This window comes from Staurois parvus, unplaced genomic scaffold, assembly GCF_062004578.1.
Source record: "Staurois parvus isolate SC_StPar_1 unplaced genomic scaffold, SC_StPar_1.0 ptg000152l, whole genome shotgun sequence".
NCBI classification, from domain to species: Eukaryota; Metazoa; Chordata; class Amphibia; order Anura; family Ranidae; genus Staurois; species Staurois parvus.
Window position 1 is genome coordinate 2,264,973 of NW_028317948.1, and position 15,126 is coordinate 2,280,098.

General features: G+C 47.1%; 1 protein-coding gene across 1 annotated transcript in view; it reads left to right on the plus strand.

The window, feature by feature from the left end:
• Positions 1-14,862, plus strand: part of SDR42E2 (short chain dehydrogenase/reductase family 42E, member 2) — a 52,175-nt gene extending 37,313 nt beyond the window's left edge. The window contains exons 9-11 of the mRNA XM_089674795.1: positions 1,223-1,286; positions 11,919-11,992; positions 13,016-14,862. Coding sequence (XP_089530921.1) covers positions 1,223-1,286; positions 11,919-11,992; positions 13,016-13,225 — 348 coding nt within the window. The 3' untranslated portion in view covers positions 13,226-14,862. The remainder of the gene's footprint in view (positions 1-1,222; positions 1,287-11,918; positions 11,993-13,015) is intronic.
• The last annotated feature ends 264 nt before the right edge of the window (positions 14,863-15,126 follow it).

Consider the following 15,126-nt stretch of genomic DNA (forward strand, 5'->3'; position numbering starts at 1 on the left):
GATGTTATATAGCAGAAAGTGAAAAAAAATGTTTCAACATTTTTGGTCTTTTTCGTTTATATAATACAAAATAAAAAACCCAGTGGTGATCAAACACCACCTAAAGAAATATCTATTTGTGTGAAAAAATTATATAAATTTCATTTGGGTACAGCATTGCATGACAGTGCAATTACCAGTTAAATTAGCGCAGTGCCGAATAACAAAAATTGGCCTGGTCATGAAGGTGGTAAAACCTTCCGGAACTGAAGTGGTTAAGTTTAAGTAAACACAGATGGAACTTTCTTCAGTTCAGTCAACTATTTCATGATGTTCATGCACTAAACTAAATAAGTAGTTAGAGTATGCACTGTGTATGACAAAATGTTTGTTCACTGCCTGTATATCACACCAAAGAACATACTATTATGTATTGTCAAAAATTGTACTGTATGATATATACTGAAAATATTAAAAATAATTAAGAAATAAAAAAAAATAAATGGCAAAATAACAATTTCAGTTAAAGGAAACAAGTATAAACATATATTATAGTAATACATATAGTAAATGCATACATGCATCTAAATAAATGCAAATAAATGTATGCGAGGATGTTTATTATTGACATTTTAATGCAGTCAATAATATAGAAGAGATAAACCATTGAGACCAGGGGCGGACTGACAACTCATGGGGCCCCCGGGCAATAGGGGATCATGGGGCTCCTGTGTCCTTGCCCAAACTCAAAAAAGCCTATAAAAAAGGTACCAGGGGCATCTCATGGGGCCCCGTACTGACCCCGGGCCCTCGGGCAGTGCTCGAGTTTCCAAATGGTCAGTCCGCCCCTGATTGAGACCCTTAATATACAGGCAGTCCCTGATTTACAAACATCAAACTTACATACAATTCATACTTAAGAACGGAGGCAGCGTGACGTCACGCTTGTCTTGGAAACCACTGAGTGGCCATCTTGCTGCTCACCACATACTGCCACCTGTTCTCCAGTGACCTGTCAGAAATCCCATCTTTCATTTTCCAGCAGAGCACTGGTTAAAGCATGCTTTACTGCATATATAGACTGCATTTCTTTATTGAAGTGTTACTAAACACACAACTGTAGAATCAAACACAAAAAACACACCAAAACTCCCTTGCATTTGGCTTGATACTGTGCATTATCTGGACACTAGCTTGAATGCATACACACTGCAGAGCACTGATTTTTTTTTTTTTTTTTCAGTTTGAAAAACTTGGCTTTCCCGATCCTTGGATACCTATTCCTAGTTCTTTGGTTTATGCTGTAGGTATGTATTTTCATTTATAAAATGGATTACAGTTATCAAGCCAGGGGGGACATATCTAGGGAAAAACAAATGCCATGGGTAGGCATTTATGTTTTTTACTATTAGCCTTATCATTAGTATTGTTAATTAGTTTAATTTTTTGTTAGCAAGAAATCTGTGGCAAAAGGTTGCTTGAAATGTCTGAGAGGGCTGTCTGTTTGGATCACAAATAAAGCTATTCAGTCCCATATCAGGTCTTTCCCCAAGTTTTATTCTGATGAAGAATCTGATGATTTTGATAGCAAAATCAAATGTATGCTTGTTTAAGAACTGATTAATTTACGCTGAATAATTTTTCAGCTCTGAATGGTTTACGACATACTGGTTAATTGCATTACTTGTCAGTCAGTCAGACAATATTTTAGCTGGGTATGTATTGTTTAATCAAGTGTACTGCTTCATTAGAACTGAACATGAAGAAGGAACACTGTGAACTGAAAGTAGAACGGGAGGTTAGGAGGTGGTGCAGGTAATTATGGAAGGATGGTAGATGAATTCAAGTTAGAGTAAGGGGTGGCCAGGAATGGGAGAAGAGGAGGCAGAGCATTCATTTATCAAGTACCTGCGAGAGTGGCATAAAGTAGATTATAATGGATGAGGGAAAATAGACAATGACCTGATTAAAGACGGGGGAGGGGTAAAAATGTAGAAAAGAGAGGTTTATAGATTATGGGAAGGAAGAAAACCTCAGATTCTGATCTTGGACAGGAAATTTAGGTGGCTGATTTTGATCTGATCATGACCCATTGGGAGAATAGGTTGACCAGATCTGTGCATTGTTAAGGGGGCAGAGGGGAAGATGGCTGGGAGGCAGAGCAGACAAAAGAGGCAGAATAAAAATTTGATTGTTGCTGAGGGGTAGAAGAAAGAGCAGATTAGCAGTCAATCAAGTTTCAGTGGGAAAGAATGCAGAAAAACAGCACAACATAGACTGGACAGTGAAGAGAGAGGAGGCAGAGAGGTAGCTGATCATATATGAACTGTTTTTTCTTCCTTTTGGGAATGCTCCAGTAGTTCAAACTCTGTCTCCTGATGTGTGACTTGGACTCTCTCATCTGGTTTTGATCTGGCACTCCTTTCTGCATTTCTATGGTTTGAGCTACTGCCCATCAAGGGAACCCTTACTGTGTGGGAGCTACCATACCAGAGCTAATGAGCTTGTTGTAAGTTTTCCTTCATCTGACTACACCTGCAAGCACCTCTGTGAGAATGTTTTTCTGGAGTCATAGGTCATAGTTGTTTGCTACCAACCGTGCCACACGCGACTAACAGTGATGGTCAAGGCTTAGCAAATTAAATGTTATATATATATATATACACACACACTATTATGTCAAAAGTATTGGGACGCCTGCCTTTACACGTGCATGAACTTTAATGTTATCCCAGTCTTAGTCTGTAGGGTTCAATATTGAGTTGGCCCACCCTTTGCAGCTATAACAGCTTCAACTCTTCTGGGAAGGCTGTCCACAAGGGTTAGGAGTGTGTCTATGGGAATGTTTGACCATTCTTCCAGAAGTGTATTTGTGAGGTCAGGCACTGATGTCTGAGAAGAAGGCCTGGTTCGCAGTCTCCACTCTAATTCATCCCAAAAGTGTTCTATCGGGTTGAGCTCAGGACTGTGTGCAGGTCATTCAAGTTCCTCCACCCTAAACTCGCTCATCCATGTCTTCATGGACCTTGCTTTGTGCACTGGTGCACAGTCATGTTGGAAAAGGAAGGGGCCATCCCCAAACTGTTCCCACAAAGTTGGGAGCATGAAATTGTCCAAAATGTCTTGGTATGCTGACATCTTAAGAGTTCCCTTCACTGGAACTAAGGGGCCAAGTCCAACCCCTGAAAAACAACCCCACACCATAATCCCCCCTCCGCCAAACTTTACACTTGGCACAATGCAGTCAGGCAAGTACTGTTCTCCTGGCAACCGTCAAACCCAGACATGTCCACCGGATTGCCAGACAGAGAAACGTGATTCTTCACTCCAGAGGACACGTCTCCACTGTTCTAGAGTCCAGTGGCGGCGTGCTTTACACCACTGCATCCGACGTTTTGCATTGCACTTGGTGATGTAAGACTTGGATGTAGCTGCTCAGCCATGGAAACCCATTCCATGAAGCGCTCTACGCATTGTTGTTGTGCTAATCTGAAGGCCACATGAAGTTTGGAAAACTTTAGCTACTGACTGTGCAGGCAACGCCTGCGCACTGCACTTCAGCATGCGCTGAACCTACTCTGTCATTTTACGTGGCCTACCACTTTCTGACTGAGTTGCTCTTATTCCCAGTTGCTTCCACTTTGTTATAATACCACTAACAGTTGACCGTGGAATATTTAGTAGCAAGGAAATTTCACGGATGGACTTATTGCACAGGTGGCAACCTATCACGGTATCACGCTTGAATTCACTGAGCTCCTGAGAGCGACCCATTCTTTCACAAATGTTTGTAGAAGCAGTCTGCATGCCTAGGTGCTTGATTTTGTACACCTGTGGCCATGGAGATGATTATAACACCTGAATCCAATGATTTGGAGGGGTGTCACAATACTTTTGGCACTATAGTGTGTGTGTATATATATACAGTGGGGCAAAAAAGTATTTAGTCAGCCACCAATTGTGCAAGTTCTCCCACTTAAAAAGATGAGAGAGGCCTGTAATTGGCATCATAGGTAGACCTCAACTATGAGAAACAAAATGAGAAAAAAAATCCAGACAATCACATTGGCTGATTTGGAAAGAATTTATTTGCAAATTGTGGTGGAAAATAAGTATTTGGTCAATATCAAAAGTTCATCTCAATACTTTGTTATATATCCTTTGTTGGCAATGACAGAGGTCAAACGTTTCCTGTAAGTCTTCACAAGGTTGGCACACACTGTTGCTGGTATGTTGGCCCATTCCTCCATGCAGATCTCCTCTAGAGCAGTGATGTTTTGGGGCTGTCGCTGGGAAACACGGACTTTCAACTCCCTCCAAAGGTTTTCTATGGGGTTGAGATCTGGAGACTGGCTAGGCCACTCCAGGACCTTGAAATGCTTCTTACGAAGCCACTCCTTCGTTGCCCGGGTGGTATGTTTGGGATCATTGTCATGTTGGAAGACCCAGCCACGTTTCATCTTCAATGCCCTTGCTGATGGAAGGAGGTTTGCACTCAAAATCTCACGATACATGGCCCCATTCATTCTGTCCTGTACATGGATCAGTCGTCCTGGTCCCTTTGCGGAGAAACAGCCCCAAAGCATGATGTTGCCACCCCCATGCTTCACAGTAGATATTGTCAGGGATCACGGCGCCGGAATCCTGCATCACGGCGCCGTCCCCCCGCGCATGCGCACTGGCGGCGAGCCGCGGCTGACAGGACGCCGCGCATGCGCAGTAGAGAGTCGAGGGCGCGCCTCAGGCGTCCAATGACAGCCGGGGGCGCGTCCCAGCCAGCCAATGACAGTGCAGGGCGCACTATTTAAAGATGCCCTGCACTGTCACCCATTGCCGCAAGGTCTTATGTGATCCTGGATACCTGCTCCTGTTCTGTGACCCTGTTTTCAATTCTGACTACGCTGCCTGCCCCTGTGTTTGACCCGGCTTGTCCTGACTACTCTGCCTGCTCCTGCGTTTTGACTCGGATATCCTGACTATTCTACGGACTGATTTACCTGGCTGACCCTGCATGTGACCTGACTACTCCTTGCCCGCTGATTTGGTACCCCGCTTACCCCCCACGGAACCACTATCCGTGCCACCCTGCTGGGGCCGTCATCCGCCTCATATCTGGCTCTCCCGGTACCTACACGCATCCCCGGAGGCCTTCCCAGCCGCTGGTGGGCCCGCCCGGAGGTCGTGACCTGGCCCGGGACTGTTTCAAGTCCATCCCCACCATCAGGGGCCCTGGTGAAGGCACAGCCCGGGCTTAGACCCCACGCTCTGGGTTGGTCTATCAGTTGGCAGCCGGAAGGCTCCGCCTGGCGGATCATAACAGTACCTTGCGGCCATGACAGAGCCAGGAGGTGGACCGGCGTCCCTAGAGGATATTTGCCAGCACCTGGCAACTTTGACCCAGGCCTTCCAGAACTTCCACAGTCGCTGCGCCCGACTGGAAGACCGCATGGAGACATTAGCCCCCCAGACTCCCCCTGCTCAGAGTCCCGCGTCTGGGGAACCTCCCGCTACCCCGACATCCGGAGCGGTTGCCACACCCTTAGCTCCTGAACCCCGCGTTCCCCTGCCGGAACGGTTCCGTGGTGACCGGAGCCGCTTCCGAGCCTTCCGGAATGCTTGCACACTATATTTTGACTTGCAGCCCCGCACATTCTCCTCCGAGACCGTCAGGGTGGGGTTTATAGTCTCTCTCCTTCAGGATGAGCCCCAGGATTGGGCTCACCGTCTGATGGAGAGGCGTGACCCCCAGCTTGACTCCGTGACCAAGTTCTTTCAGGCCATGGCAGTATTGTATGACGACCCTCAGCAGGCTGCCTCCGCAGAGGCTACCCTATACTCGCTGCGGCAAGGCCGCCGGGCAGCCGAAGAATACGCGTCCGACTTTAGGCGATGCATGGGAGACACCAGATGGAACGATGCGGCCTTATGTCACCAGTTCCGCATCGGGCTGTCTGAGTCTCTCAAGGACGAACTAGCACGAGTAGGCCTACCAGACTCCCTGGAAAGACTGATTGAGTTGGCCATCCAGATTGACCGTAGGTTAAGGGAACGTCGGCTGGAAAGGAGCAACCAGGGTCAAAGGGTGGCATGGATCCCACCGAGAGACACAGCTCCAACCCCAGGGAACCATCCCCGAGGCACGGAATCGGGGGACAACCCGGAACCCATGCAGCTGGGACTGGCCCGTTCCCACTTGTCGGTCGAGGAACGTCAAAGGAGACGATTGCTGAACCTATGCCTGTACTGCGGGGAAGCTGGTCACCAGGTGCGCTCCTGTCCTGCAAAGATGAGTAAGTCCGCTTCCTTTTCTTTTACTTTACCCGCAGGAAGGGATGATCAGTCCAATTACCTGGCCATACCTGTGTCTTTGCAGCTCCCGGGAAGAACACTATCGGTGACCGCAATCGTTGACTCTGGAGCTTGTAGTTGCTTTGTCGACCTGACTTTTGCCCACCGGCAAAAAATACCACTGCAGACCAAAGAAAGGGGGTTCAACATCTTCTTGGCAGACGGCTCCAGTATAAAATCAGGGGTGGTGGACCAGGAGACACCACCCATTTTTACCACAATAGCAGACCATCACCAGGAGTTCCTCCGTTTGGATGCCATCGCATCACCCCTATTTCCAGTCATTCTGGGGCTACCTTGGCTGCGGGCCCATAACCCCCAGATTGACTGGGAAAGGGGAACGATTCAATTTAGGTCACCCTACTGTTTGAATCACTGCCAGGTCACGGGATCCGTGGGTCCCCGGTTCCTCCTGTGCTTGGACGGTGATGCCAATCTATCCCAGACTATTCCCCCGGCCTACCATGACTTCTTGGACGTTTTCAGTAAGCGGGGGGCTGACGTTCTTCCTCCACACCGTTCTTACGATTGTCATATAGACCTCCTACCCGGATCTGAGATCTCGTTCGGCCGGATCTTTCCCTTGTCAGAAACGGAATCGGGTGTACTGAGGGAATATATTGACGAGAACCTGCGGAAGGGGTTTATTCGTCCTTCCACATCCCCAGCCTGGGCCCGGCTGTTCTTCGTAGAGAAGAAGGACAAATCGTTACGGCCCTGCATAGACTACCGTGATCTAAACAAGATAACGGTAAAGAACCGCTATCCCTTACCGTTAGTCCCCGAGCTCCTCCAGAGATTGAAATCGGCAATGATATTCACTAAACTAGACCTGCGGGGGGCCTATAACCTTGTCCGTATCAGGGAGGGGGATGAGTGGAAGACGGCCTTCCGTACGAGATTCGGTCACTACGAATATCTAGTGATGCCATTCGGGCTCTGTAATGCACCGGCAACCTTCCAGCATTTCATCAACGATGTTTTTCGTGATTTCCTCGATGTCTTTGTAGTAGTTTATTTGGATGACATCCTAATTTTCTCCCCTTCACTGGAGGTTCATCGAGGTCACGTAGTACGGGTATTAGAACGGTTGCGTCAACACGGGCTATACGCCAAGGCAGAAAAGTGCTGTTTCGAACAGCGCGAAATCACGTTCTTGGGACTGGTTCTCTCTTCCGCGGGGGTCGCGATGGATCCCCAGAAAGTCATGGCGATCTTAGATTGGCCAATACCCGCCGACAAAAAGGGGGTACAGCGTTTCATCGGCTTTTCCAATTTTTATAGAAAGTTTGTTAGGAACTTCTCCGGTCTGGTCTCCCCGATCACGCAACTGACGAAACAAGGGGTCCGTTTTAAGTGGACTTCCGAAGCCCAGACGGCATTCGAGAAGCTCAAAAAATTATTCACGTCTGCGCCCATCCTCTGCCATCCGGATACTTCCCTCCCATATGTCTTGGAAGTGGATGCCTCTGAGAACGCGGTAGGAGCGGTTCTGTCCCAAAGAAATGGAACCAAGGAACTACTGCACCCCGTGGCGTTCTTCTCCAGGAAGTTGACGCCGGCTGAACGTAACTATGACATTGGAGATCGGGAGCTCCTGGCCATCAAATCCGCTCTAGAAGAATGGAGGTACTTACTGGAAGGAGCCACACATCCAATCCTAGTCTTCACTGATCACAAGAACCTGAAATATTTAAGAACAGCGAAACGACTGAGACCTCGCCAGGCAAGATGGGCTCTTTTCTTCTCGCGATTCACTCTCCATATTACGTACCGACCCGGTACTAAGAACACAAAACCAGACGCTCTGTCCCGCATGTTTGAGGACCCCGATGACACAGTGGCACCTGACACCATCTTACCTTCCGGAAGTTTCCTTGCTCTACAAACAGAACTTCGTTCCAGACTCCTCGACGCTTCTACAGGACTACCAGTTCCGTCGGGGTCACCCCTCCTGAACCACGGCGGGTTGTTTTGGAAGGAAGACCGGATCATGGTCCCAGAAGAGGTGCGAACCCTGGTCCTAGGGCACTGCCACGACCATCGAATGGCAGGTCACTTCGGGGTTGCGAAAACTCTGGAACTACTACGACGCTCGTTCTGGTGGCCGAACATGAATAAGGACTGCGAGCGTTACGTCCAGACCTGCTCCACCTGTCAAAGGAACAAGCCCTCCAGGAGCCGGGCATGGGGATTGTTACGTCCATTACCAATACCCAAGCGGGCCTGGCAAATGATTGCCATGGACTTTGTGGTCGAACTCCCACCATCCCAAGGCTACACAGCAATAATGGTGGTCGTGGACCGCTTCTCAAAGATGGCACATTTTATACCCCTGGAGAAAACCCCATCGGCACCTGAAACGGCACGGATCTTCATTAAGGAAGTAGTCAGGCTTCATGGGGTCCCCGAAGATATAGTGTCAGATCGGGGAGTCCAATTCACCTCCAGGTTCTGGAACTCCTTGTGTAAAGCACTAGGAATCAAGCTGTCGCTTTCATCCGCCTACCACCCGCAGACCAACGGCCAAACCGAGAGGACCAACCAAACGCTGGAACAATACCTGCGATGTTACACGTCCTACCTTCAGGATGACTGGTTGACGTTGTTGCCGTCCGCAGAATTCGCGTACAACAACTCGAGTCACTCTGCAACGGGGCAATCCCCGTTCTTCGCCAATTACGGGTATCATCCCACATTTCTCCCTGACCTGATGCCTGAAAACCCGGTACCGGCATCTCAGGACGTCTTAAACTTCTTCTCTGTCAATAACAAGACAATTCAGGAAGCCATCGCCAAAGCCCAAGGGGACAGCAAGAGGGCGTTCGACAGGAAAAGAAGAGGAGAATTACTGCTTCAACCAGGGGATCGGGTATGGCTGTCAACGACCAACTTGAAGATGCTGCATCCTTCGAGGAAGCTGGGACCCAAGTACATTGGCCCATTTCCGGTAAAGCGTGTAGTCAACAAGGTGGCCTACGAGCTTGAGCTTCCGCAGACCTTCAGGGTACATCCTGTGTTCCATGTGTCTCTCCTGAAGCCATCCAGACCGGATCCTTTCCCGGACCGTGAGTCCAGACCTCCCGAGGCAATCTCCGTAGATGACCAGGAGGAATACGAAGTGGAGACTATCCTCAGTTGCCGACGGAGGGGGAACCAGACCCAGTTCCTGATAAAATGGAAGGGTTATGGCCCTGAGGAGAACTCATGGGAACCCGCCCAGAACATTCACGCTCCCTGGCTCATCCGGGAATTTTTTCGTGGACACCCGCGGTGGAGAGATCAGTGGGGCTCCCGGAGGGTGCCCATTGGGGGGGGGCAGTGTCAGGGATCACGGCGCCGGAATCCTGCATCACGGCGCCGTCCCCCCGCGCATGCGCACTGGCGGCGAGCCGCGGCTGACAGGACGCCGCGCATGCGCAGTAGAGAGTCGAGGGCGCGCCTCAGGCGTCCAATGACAGCCGGGGGCGCGTCCCAGCCAGCCAATGACAGTGCAGGGCGCACTATTTAAAGATGCCCTGCACTGTCACCCATTGCCGCAAGGACTTATGTGATCCTGGATACCTGCTCCTGTTCTGTGACCCTGTTTTCAACCCTGACTACGCTGCCTGCCCCTGTGTTTGACCCGGCTTGTCCTGACTACTCTGCCTGCTCCTGCGTTTTGACTCGGATATCCTGACTATTCTACGGACTGATTTACCTGGCTGACCCTGCATGTGACCTGACTACTCCTTGCCCGCTGATTTGGTACCCCGCTTACCCCCCACGGAACCACTATCCGTGCCACCCTGCTGGGGCCGTCATCCGCCTCATATCTGGCTCTCCCGGTACCTACACGCATCCCCGGAGGCCTTCCCAGCCGCTGGTGGGCCCGCCCGGAGGTCGTGACCTGGCCCGGGACTGTTTCAAGTCCATCCCCACCATCAGGGGCCCTGGTGAAGGCACAGCCCGGGCTTAGACCCCACGCTCTGGGTTGGTCTATCAGTTGGCAGCCGGAAGGCTCCGCCTGGCGGATCATAACAGTTATGGTGTTCTTTGGATGCAACTCAGCATTCTCTCTCCTCCAAACACGACGAGTTGTGTTTCTACCAAACAGTTCTATTTTGGTTTCATCTGACCATATGACATTTTCCCAATCCTCTTCTGGATCATCCAAATGCTCTCTAGCAAACTTCAGATGGGCCCGGACATATACTGGCTTAAGCAGGGGGACACGTCTGGCACTGCAGGATCTGGCAGCGTAGTGTGTTACTGATGGTAGCCTTTGTTACGTTGGTCCCAGCTCTCTGCAGGTCATTCACTAGGTCCCCCCGTGTGGTCCTGGGATTTTTGCTCACCGTTCTTGTGATCATTTTGACCCCACGGGGTGAGATCTTGCGTGGAGCCCCAGATCGAGGGAGATTATCAGTGGTCTTGTATGTCTTTCATTTTCTAATTATTGCTCCCACAGTTGATTTGTTCACACCAAGCTGCTTGCCTATTGCAGATTCAGTCTTCCCAGCCTGGTGCAGGTCTACAATTTTGTTTCTGGTGTCCTTCGACAGCTCTTTGGTCTTCACTATAGTGCAGTTTGGAGTGTGACTGTTTGAGGTTGTGGACAGGTGTCTTTTATACTGATAACAAGTTGAAACAGGTGCCATTGATACAGGTAATGAGTGCAGGACAGAGGAGCCTCTTAAAGAAGAAGGTACAGGTATGTGAGAGCCAGAAATCTTGCTTGTTTGTAGGTGACCAAATACTTATTTTCCACCATAATTTGCAAATAAATTCTTTCCAAATCAGCCAATGTGATTGTCTGGATTTTTTTTCTCATTTTGTCTCTCATAGTTGAGGTCTACCTATGATGCCAATTACAGGCCTCTCTCATCTTTTTAAGTGGGAGAACTTGCACAATTGGTGACTGACTAAATACTTTTTTGCCCCACTGTATATGTCACTATGGACATTTTGGAGAATGTCGGGGGTACAAAAGCAGTGTCAAATTGCAATGGATTGGAAAGTATATTATGCTGAAGGCAGTAGATGAGTGCAATGTAAACAGGCACAGTCTTGCCTGGAGTGTGGTGCGGGCGATGGAGGGAGACCTACATGTAGTAAAGCTTCTACAGTCAGTGAAGGGAGAGCTACAGTGTGGATGATGGGGCTGCCAGAGAATGTAGTGTGGCTAGAGAGAGCTGACAAAAAACATGCTGTGGATGGGGTGTAAATGCCAGGGAATATAGTTTGGATTTGGGTGGGGGTGCTAACTGCAGGAGAACATAGTGTGATAATTGCCTAAAAACATAGGGTGGATAGGGCGTGAACACAATTCGGATGGTGGGGGGGAGAGCTCACAAAAAATGTAGTATGGACAATGGAAGAGAAGTGCCAGAGCACCTAGTGTAGCATCTGTGAACAATAGAAAAAGAACCACTAACAAATGTAATGTGGACAATGAGATAAAGCTGCCTGGAAAGATAGCATGGCTGGTGGGCAAGCTGGCAGACAACATATAGATAAAGTATAGGAGCTTCTGGAGAACATGCTGTATTGTGGAGGGGGAGTTCTGTGTTCTCTCATTTCACTTAAAAATAATTTTCTTTGTTTCATAGCTCTCATGCTGGAATATGCACACATCATGCTGAAACCGTTTGTAGACATAGACCCATTACTGACCAGAAATGAGGTAAGATCTATATTCAAAATGCCCCGTCATCAAGCTTATTAGAACTGCTCTGCTATCTTAGTTTGCACTTAGTTTGGAGATGGGTAAAGCTGGCCACACACAGCTCAATTTTCTCTTCTTGATCAGCCCACAAACTGAAGGAGAAAATATGATCCCATTCCCCCATCCATGTTAAAAGCATGGATGGAAGGATCTCCACTGATGGCTATTATATTTAGACTTGAACACAGTGGTACTGCCGAACAGTGATTACATCTAATAGAATGCAATCATTGTTTGACTGATAATTTTCCACCTCGCTGTCATTTTTGTAAATTAACTTTTGTCAAGCTCTGTGGTGCTTGAAGGGCTGACCATGGCTTCAAGCTACTTGTTCCTGGCCTAAGAAGTGTCTAAGGTAACAATACTGCCAAAGAACAGGACTTTGTACTGTCTAAGAATACTTATGTTTGTTTTCAAATCAATTCATGTGACCTGTGAACCCCCTGGATTCTGGAACAAGGCTGTTTACAGGTCCTTGACTGCTCTCAGGGTGAAAGTTACGCGATGATCGCTGTCACCTGTTATCACTATCAAAAAATATGGTATGCAAGGTAGGAAGTATAAAATTTGCTGATAGTCCAATTTTTAAGATCTATGATTAAAATTTTTATTTTACAGTTTTGTCCCCTATAGGACAAATTACATGTAGTACTTTTTGCCGTGTTTCTAAGTGTTTTTTAACTCTAATTATGAGTACTGTCCTGCTCCCCTCTCCCTCGTTCTGTGGCTAATTTAACAACAGCTTTGAAGGAGATGGTTGATTCATAGATGCAGATTATCTCAGCTGTGAACCCTTTCCCAAGACAAGCAAGCCAAGAGCAATGCAGAGAAGGACACAACTCCACCCTCCTGCATTCCTCTTGCCACTTCTAATGATAGATCGTCTTTAAGGTTTGCAATTTGCTTAAATGACACTTGATTGAAGAAATCAGGACTCCATTTTTACCTTCGTGAAAATTAGGCTCTGATTTTTCTCCACAGGTAATGAAAATTGCAGTCATGCACACTTTCCGAATAGACAAGGCTCAGAGGGAACTTGGCTACAACCCAAAGAAATTCTCCTTTGCTGATTCTGTGGATTATTATATCAGAAACCGACAGAGTCCAACCCAACAAAAGCTGAAAGTTTCAAATTTAATGCAAATTTTGCTGTGTGTATTTCTATGTTTGTGCTTGGTTTTACTTTTATAGATCTTTTTGGTAGAGTTAGGCATTTCGTCTAGCTGTAATACCAAACACTGGAGGGACAGGACATGCTAAGATCTGACTTACTAGATCTGAACTCCTAACTTTTGTGCATATTTTTAAAATAACAATGCATACATTGAGAGTAGGTTTACTTGAAGGTAGGCCCTTCCTCTTTAAAGGTACAGCAACACACCAGAAACCCAACATTGCTATAATAAACTACAGACCCCCAAATGTTTGCATCAAATCTAACAAAGTAACAATGGCAGCTGCAAAGATCAATTTAAGACTCCATGTGGCTGATATAGAGAAATAGGTAAGTATATGCATTTTTCCGCTACATGCTAGTTAGTATAGGTATTAGAAGGAGGTGGGAGCAGTTTTAAGATAAGATAGTTTCCAATTGGAATTCAACTTTAATCAACCTAGAAAATAACACTAACTGCATAGAGTGAGATATAGACCTGATAGTGGCCAAGAGGGTCTTCCAGATGTATAAAAGTGAAACTTCAGCCAGAATTTGAGTGGGGAAGAGTTAAAATCTTTGTCAGCAAGTCATCACCAGAACAGCTAACCCCATTGAAGAACTTCCCTCTTCTCCTGTTCAGTGAAAACTATAGCATATTGGATTTCCTGTCACTTACTGCCCCAATGAATTGGTCACCAGGACTGATAGAGATGGTGAATTGCTTCAACGGTGACAAACACATAGGTCCTAGTCATATCCCACCTCAGCCACTACTAAAAAATGTTTTGGCTGGTATATGTTAGCCAAGGTCCAGTTCCTTCCTTACCCAAGATTTCTTGTGTATTATCCACCTTTACCACCAATGGAAGTAATATTATAGTATGTTTATTAGCTAGAAGAACATTTTGATTGCTACAGGTGTATTTTATAGTATGAGCAGTTTTTATGCATCAATGTTCTCGATAATGTTGAAATCTGGTCAACAATTTCATTAGGTCAAATGTGAGAATGGCATCATCCCTGGATCTGAATTTGTATTATTGTGAGCTGTCATGCTTACCCCTAACGCAGGTGGTCAGGCACTATAGCTGGCTTCTGTGTTCTTCACCTGTAGCAGCCCCCTTTCCCATAAGGCAAGCAGGCCTTCCGGTAATCGGTTGCCCCCAGGTCTTATACACAATGCTATAGTGCCTGGATGTCACGCCGGGGCAGGCTTGAACTGAGCACAGCAAATAGGCACTTGCGGTTGGCAGACAGGCAGAGTAGTTCAATGACAGTTCAGGTAAAAGGCAGGCAAGGTTCAGGGTAGTCAGAGTCAGATTCATCATCAAAAGGCAGGCATAGTTCAGAGAGTAGTTGTTATCCAATCCCAGGTCGTCAACAAGGGAATCCAAACAGCAGAGCAGGACAGACATTCAAGGAACTTGCAACACATGTTACAAATGCAATATCACAAGCATGAGACTGCAGACTTGGCTGGCCAAAATCAGTTATTAGCCACATTAATTACCTTGCAGGTGGACTGTTTGAGCTGCAAAGAAAACTATGAGCTCAAAATAAAATTCAGTATAGCATGTTTTTTGTTTTTTACAACTGCAAATGATTTGTGTAATTTACTTGTAATTTGTTTGAAAACCAAGGTGAGAATAAATACACATATTATTCAAAATAACTAATATTCTGCAGCATGGTTATACATTGGGGTTGGTTTACTAAAGGCAAATAGACTGTGCTCTTTTCAAAGTTGCAGTCTACAACTACATTTGCTCCAGACCTTAGTAAATGAGCAGAAGCTCTGCTGACTTCCATTGTCCAATCGTGTGCAAGCAAAAATGCTGTTTTTTTTTTTCCCAGCATGTGATTGGGTATTCTCTGCAAAGTGAAGCTTTACCTCATTTACCAATCCCTGGAGCAACAGCACTTGCAGAGTGCACTT